Source organism: Ursus arctos, unplaced genomic scaffold (genome assembly GCF_023065955.2).
Source record: "Ursus arctos isolate Adak ecotype North America unplaced genomic scaffold, UrsArc2.0 scaffold_23, whole genome shotgun sequence".
Classification (NCBI taxonomy): Eukaryota; Metazoa; Chordata; class Mammalia; order Carnivora; family Ursidae; genus Ursus; species Ursus arctos.
The window spans coordinates 32181364-32198537 of record NW_026622908.1 but is presented as its reverse complement, the minus strand read 5'-3'; the positions used below and the strand labels follow the sequence as shown (position 1 = coordinate 32198537).

The following is a 17174-nucleotide window of genomic DNA, read 5'->3' as shown; positions in this document are numbered from 1 at the left end:
TACCCTATGCTGCCTCCAACAGCCCCCTGAGTCAGGGCTTACTAGCCTGTTGTTATCCTCATTTGACAGACGAGGAAGCTGAGGCGCAGAGAGGTGAGCGACTTGGCTTGGGAATGGTGGGGGCATGCCCACGGATAAGAGACCTCGGTGCCCAGTGGCCAGCGAATCCCAGAAACAAAGCCTGGGGGAGGGTAGGTCTAGGGGGAAGGTTATGATGGGGAGAGGCAGGGCTCAGGGCCGGCCACCTGCCTCGCTTCGTCCCCACTCCTCCAGGCCCTCAGCTCGTCCCTGGAGGCGGATCCTTGGCCAGGCTGCCGGGAGGGCCCGCACTGCCAGGGAGGTCGGGACCGGTGTCAGAGGCTCTGAAGGGACACCAAAGAGGGTGCCCGGGGCGCAGGGTGCCTGCATCCCTGGGAAGCCGCCTCCCAGCTTGGGGGTAGGTGCGGCAGAGGCCCGTGTGACACTGTGGCTGACATTCCTCAGCGGCCACGTGGCCCCAACTGGCAGGGACAGCTGCGGAGAGGGGCCGGACGAGCTTTGTTCTCAGGGTGGCGCCCGCTCTCCATCCAGGCCCTGCTCGGCTCCTGCCTCACGCTGCTCTCCTTCCTGGGGCTCCGTGGGCAGCTGGCATCGGGGTCCCCGCCATGAATGCCTAGAAGCCCAGAACCACCCCGGTCTCTCCATCCTTGGGCGGCTCGGGGCTCCAGAACGATGGGGCAGGACCAGACGAAGCAGCAGATCGAGAAGGGGCTCCAGCTGTACCAGTCTAACCAGACGGAGAAGGCACTGCACGTGTGGACGAAGGTGCTGGAGAAGAGCGCCGACCTCGTGGGGCGCTTCCGCGTGCTGGGCTGCCTGGTCACAGCGCACTCGGAGATGGGCCGCTACAAGGAGATGCTGAAGGTGGGCCCGGGCTTCGGACCCTCCCGCCTCTTCAGGCACCCCCCTGTCCCGCAGGCCAGCCGCCCAGCCCTGCGGGGCTCTGAGTCCAGTCTAAGGCCCTCGTGGCCTTGCTCTTCGCTCTGAGACTGAGCTTCTCAGCTGCAGGGTTCGGGAATCTCCAGGCCGAGTCTCGGAATCTAGGTTCAGCCTTCCTGTTTGCGCTGCCGAGTCGGAACCTGGGGGGGCATGAGCTCCAGCTCTGGGGCTGGGGGTAGGCGGGTGGGCGGGTGGTGCCGCTAGGGGTCGAAAGGTGAAGGCTATAGGTCTGAGTTTGGCTCCAGGCCTCTGACGCTTCTAGCCTATGGCTGCGAGCGGAGAACTCATCTGAGGCCTCGGCCGTGAGCGCTGGGTCCGAGGCCTGGGCGGCGAGGCAGGGAGGAGGCCCGGGTCCGAGGCTCGGAGTCCAGGCTGACCGCCCCGCCCCCACCCTCCGGGCAGTTCGCCGTGGTGCAGATCGACACCGCCCGGGAGCTGGAGGACGCGGACTTCCTTCTGGAGAGCTACCTGAACCTGGCGCGCAGCAACGAGAAGCTGTGTGAGTTCCACAAGACCATCTCCTACTGCAAGACCTGCCTCGGCCTGCCCGGCACCAGGGCAGGAGCCCAGCTCGGAGGTCAGGTCAGCCTGAGCATGGGCAATGCCTTCCTGGGCCTCAGCCTCTTCCAGAAGGCCCTGGAGAGCTTCGAGAAGGCCCTGCGCTATGCCCACAACAATGACGACGCCATGCTCGAGTGCCGCGTCTGCTGCAGCCTGGGCAGCTTCTATGCCCAGGTCAAGGTGGGCCTGGGCCCGGGGGCGGGCGGGGGAGGGTCCCCTGACACCCTCCTGCCAGCAGCGCTCCCCATTCAGGACCTTGCTCCGTCCTCCCACAGAGGAGAGTCTGAGAGGGAAGACTCACCCAGGAAGGTGGAGACTTCCCAGGAAGGGCAGGGCCAGAATTCAAACCTTGATTTGTCTGCCTTCCTGGGGGAATGGGAGGCTGGCTCTTGTGAGGACTGGCCATGAACCCGTACTGCCCCGTGTTTGCTATGTGGTCTTGGCTCCTCTCGTCTCTGAACCTTGGTAGGTACGTCTATAAAATGAGGGAGGATAGGGCCCACCTTCCAGCGCGGTCGTAAGGACTCGTTCGTCAAGTATTTATTGACTGTCCACTCTATGCCGGGCTCTGCGGGCTTGGGATGCAAGCAGGGAAAACAACAGCCAAGCCCCTGGCCTTGGGAAGCTTGCATTCTGGAAAAAGTCAAATAAACACAATCAGTAAGTCAATCATAGCACGCTAGAAAAGTGCTAAGGAGAAAGGAAGGCAGGAAAAGGGGGTGCGAAGTCCCGAGGACGGGGTGTCGCAATTCCAAATAGTGTGATTGGAAGGCCTCATAGAGGTGCTGTCAGTCTGATGACGGAAGCACATGAGAGGGTAAGCCATGCAGAAATCTGGCAAAAGCTTGAAAAAGAGACAACAGTTAAAGCAAAACCCTGCCCTGGATGAGGAGGGGGGCATAGCTGGCCTATTCCAGGGATGGGGGAGCCAGTATGGCCACGGCAGGTGTGTGAGAAGGAGGTAGGAGGTGGTGAGAACGAAGAGGTAAGCGGAGTGGGGTGGGGAGAAGGCAGATCGGGATGAACTGACAGAGCCAGTGACGATGACTTGTTTCTGGTCGAGTGTTTGTTCTCCTGGGACCCTGAGGCAGCCAGGCTACGCTTGGGCCATGGGGAATGTTGATGCCCGGCACAAAGTAGATGCTTGATAAATCTTGGGGTAAATGGGCGTATACATGCTGATGAATCAGAGGCGGAGTGCAAGAAAATGAGAGTCATCCAGGACGACACCGAGGATGTTTTCAGCAACCAGACGTAGGAAGAACCCACTCAGTGAGATTCGCTAGATGGGAGAGGGATGGGGTGTTTTAAAACCTTTTCTATTATGAAGACAATTACCCATACAGGAAAACTGAGAGAATAATATCATGAACCTCCATATCCCCACCACTTAGATTGAGCGATTATTAATATTATGCCATATGTGATTTACATATTTTTAACTGAAGTGTTGTGACATGAAATTATAGACATCGTGGTATTTTACCCCGAAGTAGTTCAGTATGTATCTCTGAAAGAAAAAAAAAAAGACATTTTCTTATATAAGGACACTTTCTTACATAATCACAATTATCTCTTGTATTTCTCCGCTTATCCTGAAAACACGCCTCTACCCTCGGCTTCAGTAAATTGGAACCCAAACGTGCACACCAGTAGGGGGCATTCTGTCTCCTCTAAGTCTCCTTCAGTAGAAGATGGCTCCCCTCCTCTTTGTTTTCCAGGATTTATCTAACAAGGCAGGCTGATTGCCCTGTAACAGGTTTCATTTCGTTGTCCCATTGCTTCCGCGAGGAGTCATGTGACTGGGTTTTGTTTTTGTTTGTTGGCCTGGAGCCAAGTGCAAGCTTTCCCCTCCCCTTTGCTCCCTGCGAACTGGAACTTAGTGACCTGGGAAGACTCGGGTCCCACCTCTTTGGTGAGACGACCGTGTCAGTGCCTCATCACATCCGATAGAGGGGGCGACAACCCCATCTCTCGGTTTTAGGGTTAGCGTTTTTTCCTTTCCTGACCAGCAGGTGAACTTGGGGGGGCGTGACGCTCCAGCCCCCTGTAGAAATTCAGCTCTGAGGCCCCAGTTTTCGTAATGGATTTAGCACCCAGTGATGTTTGTTGCCCCAATCAGTTCTCTTCTTCCAACTGTAAGGAAACGGCAATTTCCAACAACTTTCCTTCTACAGTTGTTGGCTGGATTTTTCTCTAAGGAAGAACTCTCCCCCATCACATGGGGCTGTTTGGGTCCTCTGAAATGCAGTTCCTACAGGAAAGACAGAATAAACACTTCTTCCTCTAGCTACCACTTTGATGATGAGGAGTTAAAGTCACAGCTGCCTTCCGTGATCATACGTATTTGTTTTGATTTCTTGGGGTGGAGTACTGTTATGAAACCCTGCATTTTTAAAAAAATAGTCAGTCTTCTTCAGTTAATTGCAATATTGTGCCTTGTGATGCTCAAATTATCTTGACTTTAGCTAATGGAATTCCTTTAATACGGCTCCTGTGTCCTTTTGGAGAGACCTTATTTAAACATTGAAAGCGTTCTTGTTTTCTGCAACGATGAACTGACCCAGGCTCATTTTGTATATTCCCTGCCCCAGACCTGGAATCAGCCATTTCTCTGGGCTCTTTTTGGTGGGAAATTGTATTAAAGACCAAATGTGGGTTCTCAAGGTGCTCATTGCTACTAGGTTGTGATGGCTTCTAAATCTTTTTAGTTGCCAAGACAACTGAAGTTTATGCTAATATTTGCAATTCAAATCTAATGTTTCAGGATTTTCCTTAATTTATTTTAATCTTGATTCTCTTTTTTCTTAGACTGAAAATGTTGGCTTTTAGCAACGTATTTACATATTTATTTTATCCTACAAAATACTTTCCAAAGACAATACCAATATTACTTAAAAAAAAAAAAAAAGACAACCGAAGGAAGTTTAAGATTTCTTTGCTGTTCTTTTGTCTTTATCAAATATCCCACTATGGATGAACTGTCCAAGGTCATACATTGAAATAATTATTTTTTTCTGTGTGGTTATATTACTGTATTGCAATATAATTCATTATAGTATAATGATATCTTATCGCATTATATTTTTATAGTATGTTGTATTATTATTTTATACTAATTCTATAATCAAACTTTTTATAATTAATTAATTATATTAATTTGATATTTTGCGGTTAGGGTCATTTATTTCCATTTTCTATTTTTAGGGTTTTTAAAAAAGTTAAATTAAAAAATTTTGAAGCAATAGAACATTTACATGGCTTCAGATTTTAAAATTATGTCACAAGGGGCACTGAGCTGGCTCCGTTGGTAGAGCGTGCGACTTTTGATCTCAGGGCTGTGAGGTCCTGCCCCATGTTGCATATAAAGATTACTTACATAAATAAAACTTAAAAAAAAGTACATAACAAAATTTGTGAGAAACAGGTTTTTATTGGAGTTCTTTTTGGTCATATTAACTTGGAGATGCTTGTTAGATACTAAGTGAAAGATACAGATTTTCTATGAGAAAGAACAGAGCAATGGGGCTATAGCTGAAGGGGACACGAGGTCAAAAGAAGGTTGTTTGATTTTGATTTTTTTTTTTTAATGAGGTAAGAAATGCCAGGATGTGTTTATACGCCAACAGGAATAATTGAGTCCGAAAGAGACGGGGGCTTTGTTCCAGCGCCCCTTGGGGGGACTCACATCTGTAGGAGCAGGGATTCCTCCTCCGGAGTGGCAGGCAGGAGGCAGAAAGGTCCGTCTTGAGGACTTGGTGGAGAAGGGAGTCCTCTCTGACTTTCTCCTGTTTTCCCTGTGGAGTATGAAGGAAGGTCATTAGCTGATAATGGACAGGTAGAAAGAGCATTTGGAGGTTTGAGGAGAAAGAAGGGGTGAAGGAATGATTTCATTGCCTCAGAGAGTCTGTCCCGATGTTCTTGGGAGCTCACTGTGCTGGCAATCAGTCACTGAGCCTTTGCTGAGCACCTGCTGCTGGGTACTGGGGGGCAAACACTAGTGGGGGGCCTGGTACCCCCTTTTGTGTGTCTCTGAAGATAAGGGGCCCAACTGGGACTAAGAAGAGAAGCCAACTGTATTTTTGTGCCCATTCATTCATTCATTCATTCATTCAACAAATACTCATTGTGCATCTACTAAGTGCCAAGAACTGTGCTAGGCTCTTGGGATGTTGAAACCTGATGAAAATCCCTACGTTCATGGAGCCCACACCTTTTCAGTGGCTGTTCCCTCTGCCCGGATCACTCTTTCCTGGGACACTTGCATGAATGAGTGAACACCAGCGGGGCCTAGGGGTTGACGGAGAAGCCAGGCAGGCCCTGGAGCCCTTGACTTAGGGGCAGCTCTGGCCATTCAGTGTGCCCCTTCTTGTCCCCCCTCCTCCCTGTGTCCCCCGCAGGACTACGAGAAAGCCCTGTTCTTTCCCTGCAAGGCCGCAGAGCTCGTTAGCGACTACGGCAAGGGCTGGAGCCTCAAGTACCGGGCCATGAGCCAGTACCACATGGCCGTGGCCTACCGCCTGCTGGGCCACCTGGGCAGCGCCATGGAGTGTTGTGAGGTGGGGCAGGAGGGAAGGCGGGCAGGCGGGGGGTGGCGGTGTGGGCTCGGGGGTCCTCCTTCCCCATCAGCCCGCTTAGGGCCCTGAGATTTGCCCTTGGCCCCCTTCTCCATGAGCCCCTGAAGGATGCATCAGTTCTGCCCACCTCCCTGCCCCAAACCTCACTCCCTTCCAGTCCATTCTCAGGGGAGGGGGCTTCCCTCTGCCCTCCCCCCACACACTCCCTCTGTGGGGACTCTAAATAGGAAGAGAGCCAGTCTCTGGAGCGCCACTGGCCTGGGTCCAAATCCTAGCGCTGCTACTTACTAGCCAGGTGCCCTTGATCAAGTCACTTCCGTCCACTTCCCTGGGTGTCGTGAGGCCTCAGTGGTTCCGTGTGGGGCCTCGGCATTGCGCTAAGTGTACTGCGCTCCGAGGACGCTGGCGGTCCCTGCGCTGCCCTGTCAGAGTGGCGCACTGAGTACTGACACCCCCGTGGTGGGGGGCAGATGGGAAGGCTGAGCGGCCCGCCTCCCTTCACAGGAATCTATGAAGATTGCTCTGCAGCACGGGGACCGGCCACTACAGGCGCTCTGCCTGCTCTGCTTTGCCGACATCCACCGGAGCCGCGGTGACCTGGAGGTGAGGTCCCTGGGGTGCGGAGGGAGGGGCTGCAGGCCTGGCCCAGTCTGACTGCACCCTTCCCCTGGCTGTGCAGACAGCCTTCCCCAGGTATGACTCCGCCATGAGCATCATGACAGAGATCGGGAACCGCCTGGGGCAGGTGCAGGTGCTGCTGGGCGTGGCCAAATGCTGGATAGCCAGGAAGGCGCTGGACAAGGTGAGGTCTCTCCCCAGGGCTCCCATTTGGGGCCGGTAGGTCAGCCAACAATCTGTGGGGCTGGTCCTGGGCAAGACTCGTGCAGACGTTTTGTCTAACATCAGCCTCACCGGAATCCCATGAGGTGAGTACACTCCAAGTCATCTTCCAGACTCAGAGAGGGCCCATGACGTGCCCAGACCCACGACTAGTAAAGGGCCAGAGCTGGGTTTGAACTCAGGATGCTTTAACGGCTTTCACGATTTCACAACACCCAGTGAGACAGGAATATGCTTCCCATTCTGTATCTGAGTAAACTAAGGCAGCAGGTAACTTGACCACACAGCTGTGTGACTGGGCTCCAGCCTCCTTTTGCTACCTTCACACACACGCAGGGTACCTGCCCGGCCATGCTGTCCTCCCCAGGCCCGCCCCTCCCGGCCCCTTCCTTTCCTGTGAGCCAAGGCCTCTGTCAGACAGCTGTGCCTGCAGCCCTGGCCTGTGCTTGCCTTCCAGGCTCTGGAAGCCATCGAGAAAGCCCAGGACCTGGCCGAGGAAGTGGGGAACAAGGTCAGACCTGATTCTATCTTCTGGGTCTGGAGTCAAGAGCCCAAGGTGGGATCTCGGGTGTGTGGGGAGGGCCGCCCTGAGCCTGCACATGCCCTGAGCCCTTCTGGACCTCCGGGAGCTGCCCCCACCCATTCCCAGACCCCGGCTGTTTCTCTTCTACCCACTGAGTGCTTTGGAGGGCAGGGCAAGAATTCCGTAGCTCCCAGGACATCAGAATTCCTCAGAGTTTCCTGATGGTCATTTAAACTCCCAACGGTGGGTTCACTCACTAAGAGCGGGGCACACACACGTTCTTCTAGGTATTGGTCCCAGTCCTCACTGTCTCCCTGCAAAGGGTGCACAGCGAGCCCCATTTTACAGTTAAGGAAACTGAGGCTCAGGGAGGTGCTCCAGGTCCCACACTTTGTACCTGGTCTGTCTTAACTCCAAAGCCCTTGTTCCTCCTGGAGTATGTGGCCTCTCAAATTCAATCATTGTATCCAAACCTTTAAAAGTTGAAAATAGGCTCAATGTTTCTTCTAGAAGAATACGAGTTTCTCTGGGATCCGGTGCACACCCCAACGAAAATGTCAAATTTCTTTGTTTTTGGATAGATTATAGCCACTCAATTTTACCCAAGTATCTCAGGTCAGTCAGAAATGCTGATGAGCTGTTGTATTTAATTAACAAAAACAGGAGAGCAAATTAATTATTATGGAGTCAATGCAGCAGATCTGGTCAATAAAATCCTTCAAAAACATGGGGTTCCCAGCTCCTTCTAGGGGTGAGGACCAGAGTCTACCTGTCTCACCTCCTCATTCTGCACGAGGGCAAACCAAGGCCCAGAGAGGGCGGGGCGTTTTTCCTAGGCCCATCGGCGAGGCAAGAACGCGGCTGGGACCAGACCCGGTGTGTCCTGACTGCCCGGCGGGCCCTCGGGGACAGCGTCTGGGGCTCTCCGTCCTGACTTGGCCTTTCCCCGGCCGCAGCTCAGCCAGCTCAAGCTGCACTGCCTGAGCGAGGGCGTCTACCGCAGCAAGGGGCTGCAGCGCGAGCTGCGCGCCCACGTCGTGCGCTTCCACGAGTGCGTGGAGGAGACCGAGCTCTACTGCGGCCTGTGCGGCGAGTCCATCGGCGAGAGGAACAGCCGGCTGCAGGCCCTGCCGTGCTCCCACATCTTCCACCTCAGGTGAGGGCGGCACCCGCGGTCTCTTTGGGGTACGCGGGCCTACGCACAACAGTAACAGCGAATGTAGCCTCTCTGCGTGCTAAACGTGTCCTAAAAGCTTCCCCCATAATAACTCATTGAATCCTCCCAGCAGCCCCATGAGCAGGCCATCATTCTTCTCCCCAAAGAGAAGTGAGCGAGGCCCCTCAAAGGCCATGGGATTCAGACACCCAGGGCCAGACCCGCCCTATGGGACAGAGTGCCAGGGGCAAGCAGGGCCCTGGGGAGGAGCCTGGGGGCCCTACCCTCTCCCTTGACACCTTCCCAGCTCCTGCAGGGGGGAGGGGAGGAGAGAGAGCCCAGGCCCAGGATGGAAGCCTGGGTTCAGTGAACGGACAGAGTCCTTTGCCTCCCAAGGTGCTTGCACAACAACGGGACACGGAGCTGCCCCAACTGCCGCCGCTCATCCATGAAGCCCGGCTTTGTGTGAGTCCCACCAGCCGTCGTGGGCTTCTGCCTCACGTCCCCCTGCTCCCCGTCCACCATCATGCTGCGCCCCCCCCCCCCCCCCATCGGCCCTGTTTACTCCTGGGGCAGCTGCCAGGGCCTCCTCCAACCTGTCAGGGCCCAGGGCCTGCCCACTGTTGCTCCTCCAGGCTCCGCTGCCCTCCCTGCCTCTTTGTACTTTGCTCTTTATAGAAAAATAAACTGTTTGTACCTGACTGCAGTGATTCTGACTCTTTTTTGCGTGTGCTGGGCAGCACAGACAGGACAGCTTCTTCCCCAACTGGTCTTCTTGACTCCTGTCAGGCGACTCTGACAAGTGTGAATTTGGGCTCAGCAGCTCCTGTGCTGACACTGACTCACTGAACAACCTTGGACAAGTCACTTAGCCTTTATGATCGTCGGCGCCCTTATCTAACACGGAGAAGGATAGGGGACCTGGCTGGCTCAGTGGGCAGAGCGTGCAGCTCTTGATTTTGGGGTTGTGAGTTCGAGCCCCACATTGGGCACAGAGCTTACTGAAAAGTAAATGAATAAATAAATAAAGTGGAGAATGATAATCCAAGCTGTCCACAGGGCAGGGCTGTTGAGAGGACGGAAGAAATGCTGTTACAGAATGGATTTGCCAGCCTGAGTGGGCAGCTGCAAATGCTGTTATTTAAAGAAATTTCTGCCTTCAACTGCTTTCAAGAAAACCACTAGTCAGATTCCCACCAAGTTTAGGGGTTATTTGCGAAGGCTTGACTGAAAATATATGCTATGTGGCTTACAAGAAGTTCATTTCAGGGGTGCCCTGGGTCTCTCCTCAGGCGTGAGCAGAGATCCTCCAGAGCAAGGGACACAGATACAACAAAAACGGGTCTCATATGATCCAGAGATCTGCCCTACTCCCTGAGATGACAAGAAACGATCACAGGTGCGAGTTCATAACGTCTTTAATTGTAGAGGCTGCTGTCAGCTCAGCTCTTCCCACGTGGGCAGTTCTGTGGCACCTGCGCAGAAGTTAGCAGCAGCGGCGATTTCTCTTTAAAACTGCTTGATGATTCTCTCTGGTAACCTTGGGCATGCCTTTTTTTGGCTCTCTGCACACTGCTGGCGTATGTTGTCTATGGTTTGGGAAGCAGAGCCACCTTGCGAATCCCCTGATTCCTAGCTGCCCCAGATTCTGAGGTCCAGTTTTCCCTTCCAAAGCGCCCTTTCAATTACTGGCCAGTTTAGGACTACATTTCCCAAGGGCCCTCGAGGTTCCCATCGCTTCTCCCTCCCCTTCCGGTTTTACATCCAGGCTCCGCCCATGGCACGCACCGACCAATAGTGCATCCACCTGTTGCGCCCCGCTTAAACAGGATGAAGGTGGTAACGTTTCAGGAGCGGTGGGGGAGTCGGGGGGCGGGTCCTGTGTCCCGGGCTTTGTCTTTTGAATCGGAGAAGCAGATTCGTTGCGGCAGTGGCGGCCTGAACTAATTCGGTCAAGAGTCAGGAATTGGAGAGCGAGTCCGCCACTGGTCAGGAGCAGACGTTCAGAAAGATAGGATTAATCTCTGGCTGAAGTTTCCGTCCAGTCCGATTTTCGGTCTTCTCCTTCAGGATATGAATCTGCTGCCGAAACTCAAGAGTCCAGTGACTCGGCAGGAGAAGATGGCGACCGTGTGGGATGAAGCTGAGGTGCGCTCTGGGAGAGTTGGGGGTCCTGGAGCCGGGTCCAGCGGGAAGATGCCTTTGGCGGGAGGGTAGGAAGTGGCTGGGGGTGGGGGTGTCAAGGTCTGGCCTGGTCCCGGGGTCGGGGCCGCTTGGGATGTGGGCAATAGTCTCGACTCCTTCATTTTGGTTTTATGGGCGGGGAAGCTGAGGCTGTGAGTGGACTCGGAGGATGCGGAATCCTTGACCTGAATTAAAACAAAATTTTTTTTTTAACAGCAGGATGGAATCGGGGAGGAGGTGCTCAAGATGTCCACAGAAGAGATTATCCAGCGCACACGGTTGCTGGACAGTGAGATCAAGGTGGGCTCACAGCCCCCGTGGCGGACAGCGAAGCCCCCACAGGACAGGCCCTGGAGATCCATCCCATTGGCTTCTTTCACGTTGTTCTCGGCCTTTGCAGGAAGACATAGGGCCCGCGGATTAGAAAAAGAGAAAAGAAAAGCCTTAAAAGGGACCCGAAGAGGGACAGGATGGTGGGAGGGCAGGTCGATTCATCAGACTGACTTTTCCAGTGAGGTCTTTAAATATTCCTCTTGAGAATCTTTCTTTTAGAAAGTCCCCATTTTTCAGATGAGGAAACAGAAGTTTTTACTGTGGTGAAGTACCCAGCCCTTAATTAGAAGCAGAAGCTAAAACGTATATTTGCTTGATTCAGAGCCCTGCTCTTTTCCCTCTGCTACAACTACTTCAGGGGGTTTCCAGACTGGCCGTTTTGACCTCTGCTGGATTTGGACACAGTCAGGTTCACCCTTCAGAGAGCCTTAGAGCTGAGCGAATGGATGTGGGAAGGTCCCCGGGCGGCCTGGGCCTCACCAATTACAGGGCCCTAGGATAAGCTGAGCCAAGGCTGAACATTCGCTTCCACTCGCCCTCATCCCAGATCATGAAGAGTGAAGTATTGCGAGTTACCCACGAACTCCAAGCCATGAAGGACAAGATCAAAGAGAACAGTGAGAAAATCAAAGTGAACAAGACCCTGCCATACCTTGTCTCCAATGTTATCGAGGTGTGTGTGTATGTGGAGGGGAAGAGAAAGGGTCAGCCAGGCTTGGAGGCAGCCTGTGATGGGGCCATTGAAAAAAAGAGCGGGTGAAAGTTTTGAGGCCCAAGTTGCATGTTAGAACTACACCTCCTGGGGCCCCCTCCCTAGTGTGCATTTCCAGGGTGCTATATATACTTGCTTGTAGATACTCTGAAAAGATCTCAGAAGCCACACATGTTTCCTCTTTACTTGGGAGGTAGAGAGCTCTTGGGGGGCAGAAAAGCACACCTGAAGGGATCTTATCAATCCCCTGGCTTATCAGCCACACATTTGCTGGGCCTGGGGCTAGTCTGAGAAGGGAGGTGGATTGTCTTGGTCTGGGAAGCACTAGGCTCTGAGGAGTTCAGAGGGCTGAGCAGGGCCTCTTGACCTGAGATACTTCCCTTCCCAGCTTCTAGATGTTGATCCCAATGACCAAGAAGAGGATGGTGCCAATATTGACCTGGATTCCCAGAGGAAGGGTAAATGTGCAGTGATCAAAACCTCTACACGACAGGTGAGGCTAGCTCAAGGATAGAACTAAGGAGGGTGAGGGGTGGATGTAGGACAGGACTAGGGACCTTTATTGAGGGCAGTAACAGAGACTGAACCTGGACTTTTTCCTACAGACATACTTCTTGCCTGTGATTGGGTTGGTGGATGCTGAAAAGCTAAAGCCAGGAGACTTGGTGGTGAGTGGTGTCCCTGAGCCTAGGCAGGGCTTTTCCAGTAAGGTTTCTCCCACTGACTAGTTGAGCCTCTGCCCCAGGCCCAGGTCACTGTCGGCCCTGAATCTTGGTAGAGTGGCCCTGGGAGTCTGAGCTCGTCAGCTTGCTCTTTGGTTCTTGTCTTTCCTAGTCCTGTATTTTCCTTTCACTTCAGACACCTGCCACCCAGCCAGTTAGTTTGGTCTTGAGCTGGGACCAATCTGAAGGCTTTGTGTTCTATCCCCAGGGTGTGAACAAAGACTCCTATCTGATCCTGGAGACCCTACCCACAGAGTATGACTCTCGGGTGAAGGCCATGGAGGTGGATGAGAGGCCCACAGAACAATACAGTGACATCGGAGGCCTGGACAAGCAGATTCAGGAGGTGAGGGAGACACTGGCTGCTAGTAGCAGCCTCTTCCGCCTTTTGTGTTTTTCTGCTTCATTGACCAGAGCATTTAACAGCCAACATGCCTCTTATCATAGTATCCCAGAGAGGTAAGGAGAGTGCCATGTCACAGTTTAGGAGACAGGTCCAGAGAGATTAAATGACTTCTCGAGGGTCACAGAAGGTTAGGACCAGAGCCAGGACTGGAACTCAGGCTCCTGGTTCTTACTCTGGTACCTTTCTACCATGTCCTGCTGTTCCTGGAGCAGCTGGAGCCAGCTTTGGTGGGAGTGAGCATTCTTCGTCCTTTTGGTGCAGGGGAAGGAGAGGCAATGTCCCTTACTTGGCGTTAGGAGGGTTGTGGGTTGGGGTTAAATTAATTAAGTGTCGGGCTGTAGGAGCCCTCCAGGCTTCACTCTCCTCACCCAGGACTTCTTCCTGGCAGCTGGTGGAGGCCATTGTCCTGCCAATGAACCACAAGGAGAAGTTTGAGAACTTGGGGATCCAGCCTCCAAAAGGGGTATTGATGTATGGCCCCCCAGGTACGGGGAAGACGCTGCTGGCCCGGGCCTGTGCCGCACAGACCAAGGTGAGTGCTTTGGGAGGGAATGAGGAAGTGGGCAGAAGCTAAAGCTCTACCAGGTGGGCTCAGAGGGACCTCTCTTGGTGCCTTTGGCCTGACTCATCACCGTGCCCCCTCGCCAGGCTACCTTCCTGAAGCTGGCTGGCCCCCAACTGGTGCAGATGTTCATCGGGGATGGTGCCAAGCTGGTCCGGGATGCTTTTGCTCTGGCCAAGGAGAAAGCTCCATCCATTATCTTCATTGATGAGCTGGATGCCATCGGCACTAAGCGGTAAGGGGGTGCTGAGTGCCACCAAGAGATTGTTCAGAATTCCAGCTGTCCCACCCTGTTCCCTCCTTCCCCTGGAAGAGTGACAGCTCTACTGTTGTGGTTCTACTTTCTGAATTTTGTTCTAACTTGCTTCCTTGCTTCTTTTCCCCTCACCATCCATTCTCCTCATGGCTGCCAGCATGTTCCTTTCATACCTGCTTGCTTCTCTCACGTGCACCCACACTCCCTCACACAAACATCCTACTTGAAACCCTTTGTGGGCCCCCATTGCTCCTTGGGATAAATGCTGGACTTACCACGGCCTGCCTGGTCCTGTGGGTGGCTGTCCCTGCTCCCCTCCACTTACTTCATCCTGGACCTGTCCCTGTCCCCACCTCTTCCCAGCATCCATTTGGTTTATTTAATTTTTTTTAAGATTTTTATTTATTTATTAAGGCCATTTATTTGAGAAAGAGAGACCAGTTGAACACATGTGCTTGAGGTGGGGGAGGGGCAGAGGGGGAAGGAGCGGAAAAGGGAAAGAATCCCAAGCAGACTGCACCCTGAGTGCAGAGCAGAAGGCGGGTCTTGACCTCATGCCCTTGAGATTATGACCTGAGCCAAAACCCAGGGCGCTTAACCATCTGTGTCACCCAGACTCCCCAGTATTCCTTTGGTTTACAGGTCCACTCTAATCCAAGTCCATCTGACCCTGGTGGGAGAGATTTTGCACCTGTTGTTCCTTTTCTAGAATGTATTTTTCCTGTTCTTTCTTGGTTGTTTGCCTAGCCTATGTGTTCTCAGCCTGAGGGATACTTGCACAGAGATGCCTGCCTGGCCTCCAGGGTCCCGTATTTCTAAGTTGTAGCTCAGTTTGCAGTGGCACATGCATTGGGGGATAGCCCAGGCAGTGGCTGGTTTTGCTCACTGTTTTATTCTCAGCCTGGCTGGTCCCAGGAGCCTCTCCAGTCTCTGACACCCGTTCTGTCAGTCCTGGGCTGGGGGCCCCAGGTTGAGCGAGACCTTTCCTTACCCTGGACATTTGGGTTAGGCTTCTGGTGGCTGGAGGAGGGGAAGGCTCTGCCTGAGTTGTGGCCTCACCAGTGTCTCGGGCCTCTTGTGTGCCCCAGCTTTGACAGCGAGAAGGCCGGAGACCGGGAAGTCCAGAGGACAATGTTGGAGCTGCTGAATCAACTGGATGGGTTCCAGCCCAACACTCAAGTAAAGGTGAGTATTGTCATCACAGGTGAAGAAAACGGAGCTTAGAGGGCAGGGCACCTTCTTGGTCACCCAGCTAGTGCAGCTAGAATTAGAATTGAGCTTGTCTTTAACACTCTTGCTGTTTGATCTGGACCCTGGGCTGCCTCTCTACCTGTCGCGGCCTTGACTGTTGTCTGTCTGGGAGCCGCGTCTTCCTCGGTTCACGTTGCTGCTTCTCCCCTTGCTCAGGTGATTGCAGCCACCAACAGGGTGGACATCCTGGACCCTGCACTGCTCCGCTCAGGCCGTCTGGACCGGAAGATTGAATTCCCGATGCCCAATGAGGAGGCCCGGGCCAGAATCATGCAGATCCACTCGCGCAAGATGAACGTCAGGTGAGCAAGGACGTGAGCAAGGCGCTGAGACCTGAAGGGGCAGCAGCAGAGCGGTCTCTGTGGTCTTTGTACTGAGTGTCCCCAGATGTCCGCCCACCCCTTCTCCCTTCCTGTTCACACAGAACTGTTCCACATGCCGGCCTCCGTTTCTCCCCAGAAGCCTGAGATAGAATCTTGCTGGGGTCCAGGCCCTGATTCTGGGTGCTCTGTTCCTGAGAATCACCCTGCCTCTTCCTCCCCCATGGTCTGAAGGTGCACAGGCCGGAGGCCCTCAGTTTCCTTGACTCCCCCACCCCCACAGATGAACACAGCCTAGTGTGGGTCTGGGGAATCCAGCCAGGGGCCAGATGGACTTGGATTCGGATCTGTGTGATCTCCAGTAGATGGTATTACCCGTCTAAGTCTGAGCTTTCTTGTCTGGTACTTGGGGATAGTGGCGCTGACCTCATGGGGTCATGGCACTGTCAGGGGGTTCTTGGCACATGAGACCAGGGCAGTTCTGTGCTGATGCAGGGCCTGCACTACTCCAGAGAGGGGTAGATAGCTGTTTTCTTGCTCCTCCGCCCCAAGCGGAATCAGTCCCTGCAAACTCAGGTGCAGATTTCTAGAAGGCTAGAGCTCAAGAGACACAAATAACCCGGTCTCAGCTTTGACCTACCTGTCCTCTGTCCTGTATCTCGTACTGACAAGAGAATAAGGGGTTTGCCGATGTCACAGGACGAGTGCACCTCGCTGCTTGATGGGGAGTATAGGGGGACATCATCTCCCGCCCCTCCCCATAACCATAAGTAACTGAGTCCTGTGGTGTCTGTCTCCCCTCCCCGCTGCCCCCCAGTCCCGATGTGAACTATGAGGAGCTGGCCCGCTGTACAGATGACTTCAATGGGGCCCAGTGCAAGGCCGTGTGTGTGGAGGCGGTGAGTGGTGGCATGGAGGAGTGGGTTACTTCATGCCTTCTTGCCCCCCTTCCCTGAACAGGATGGGGCGTTTGGCTAGTGGAGACTGCTGGGGGGAGGAGGCTCAGAAGGCCGAGGCCTCTGGGGGCTGAGGCCTCTGGGAGCCAGGCCAAGGGTGCGGGAAGGCACCCTAGAGCCTGTCTGTTCTGGGTGCAGGGCATGATCGCACTGCGCAGGGGCGCCACGGAACTCACACATGAGGACTACATGGAGGGCATCCTGGAGGTGCAGGCTAAGAAGAAGGCCAACCTGCAGTACTACGCCTAGGAGCTTGCCCACCACACCTGCTTCCTGGTCTGGTGCTGGTTAAAATTCATAATAAAAGATGGTTTCAGGTCCCTGCCACTGTCTGTTGCACCTTTCCAGGGCCCAGCTGGAAGAGTGGGGCCTGTGTGGGAGCCTCCCTCCCCAAGTGCTGCTGCCTGGAAACCCCCGAAACCACTGTGGGCCTCAAAGCAGTTGTCAGGCGGGGCCCTGCGGGAAGGATGAGCGCATGCTACAGCTGCTCCCTGGGGTCTTCTGGCCTCCCCTCACCGTACCTCTCCCAGCCCCGTCCGTGCTCCGTGCCCCACTCCTCTGCTTCAGAGGCCAGGGCCCTGCAGCTCCAGAACCAAGGCCCTGAATAGAAGCCAGCCTTTCCCCTTTCGCGTTTTGGTGCCCTCGTGCTTGTTTCCCTGTAAAGCCAGGCTCTGGGTCTTTGCTCCTTGAAATTCCTCCCCTTTCCTGGGACCTGAGCCTCCTGTTTCTCCACATGTACCCATTAGTGCTCTTGGCTCATTCCCTCCTGCTGAGAAATGAACCTTGAGCAAGAGCACTGAGAACCCTTCTAGGCCTAAACTTTGGTCACGGTGTGTT

At 53.9% G+C, this 17174-nt stretch overlaps 2 protein-coding genes across 4 annotated transcripts; both read left to right on the top strand.

Moving 5' to 3' along the window:
- The first annotated feature begins 344 nt into the window (after positions 1-344).
- On the top strand, positions 345-9336 carry RAPSN (receptor associated protein of the synapse). Of its 2 annotated transcripts, XM_026511859.3 has the most exons (8): positions 349-903; positions 1381-1719; positions 5940-6098; positions 6621-6719; positions 6796-6918; positions 7414-7467; positions 8436-8635; positions 9032-9336. In XM_026511859.3, the coding sequence occupies exons 1-8, from the start codon at positions 649-651 to the stop codon at positions 9102-9104; spliced, it is 1302 nt and encodes a 433-aa protein (XP_026367644.1). In that variant the 5' UTR covers positions 349-648; the 3' UTR covers positions 9105-9336. The 2 variants fall into 2 exon arrangements, with proteins under 2 accessions (XP_044244858.1, XP_026367644.1); XM_044388923.3 differs by lacking the exon at positions 7414-7467 and having other exon boundaries at positions 345-903.
- A 1071-nt stretch (positions 9337-10407) lies between these two features.
- Positions 10408-16657, top strand: PSMC3 (proteasome 26S subunit, ATPase 3). Of its 2 annotated transcripts, XM_026511942.4 has the most exons (13): positions 10408-10471; positions 10706-10783; positions 11036-11119; positions 11700-11825; positions 12253-12357; positions 12470-12532; positions 12795-12932; positions 13381-13524; positions 13641-13789; positions 14899-14995; positions 15218-15363; positions 16199-16280; positions 16476-16657. In XM_026511942.4, exons 1-13 carry the CDS (start codon positions 10466-10468, stop codon positions 16584-16586), a joined length of 1329 nt encoding a protein of 442 aa, XP_026367727.2. In that variant the 5' UTR covers positions 10408-10465; the 3' UTR covers positions 16587-16657. The 2 variants fall into 2 exon arrangements, with proteins under 2 accessions (XP_026367727.2, XP_026367726.1); XM_026511941.4 differs by lacking the exon at positions 10408-10471 and having other exon boundaries at positions 10657-10783; positions 11039-11119.
- Positions 16658-17174: the final 517 nt, after the last annotated feature.

Bases quoted from the DNA above. Each gene is read 5' to 3' on its own strand.
- RAPSN (XM_026511859.3), top strand. From the start codon at position 649: ATGCCTAGAAGCCCAGAACCACCCCGGTCTCTCCATCCTTGGGCGGCT. The intron at 6,099-6,620 runs GTGGGGCAGGAG...CTCCCTTCACAG, and splicing joins GCGCCATGGAGTGTTGTGAG to GAATCTATGAAGATTGCTCT. The intron at 7,468-8,435 runs GTCAGACCTGAT...CCCCGGCCGCAG, and splicing joins CCGAGGAAGTGGGGAACAAG to CTCAGCCAGCTCAAGCTGCA.
- PSMC3 (XM_026511942.4), top strand. The intron at 10,784-11,035 runs GTGCGCTCTGGG...TTTTTTTAACAG, and splicing joins CCGTGTGGGATGAAGCTGAG to CAGGATGGAATCGGGGAGGA. The intron at 11,120-11,699 runs GTGGGCTCACAG...CCCTCATCCCAG, and splicing joins TGCTGGACAGTGAGATCAAG to ATCATGAAGAGTGAAGTATT.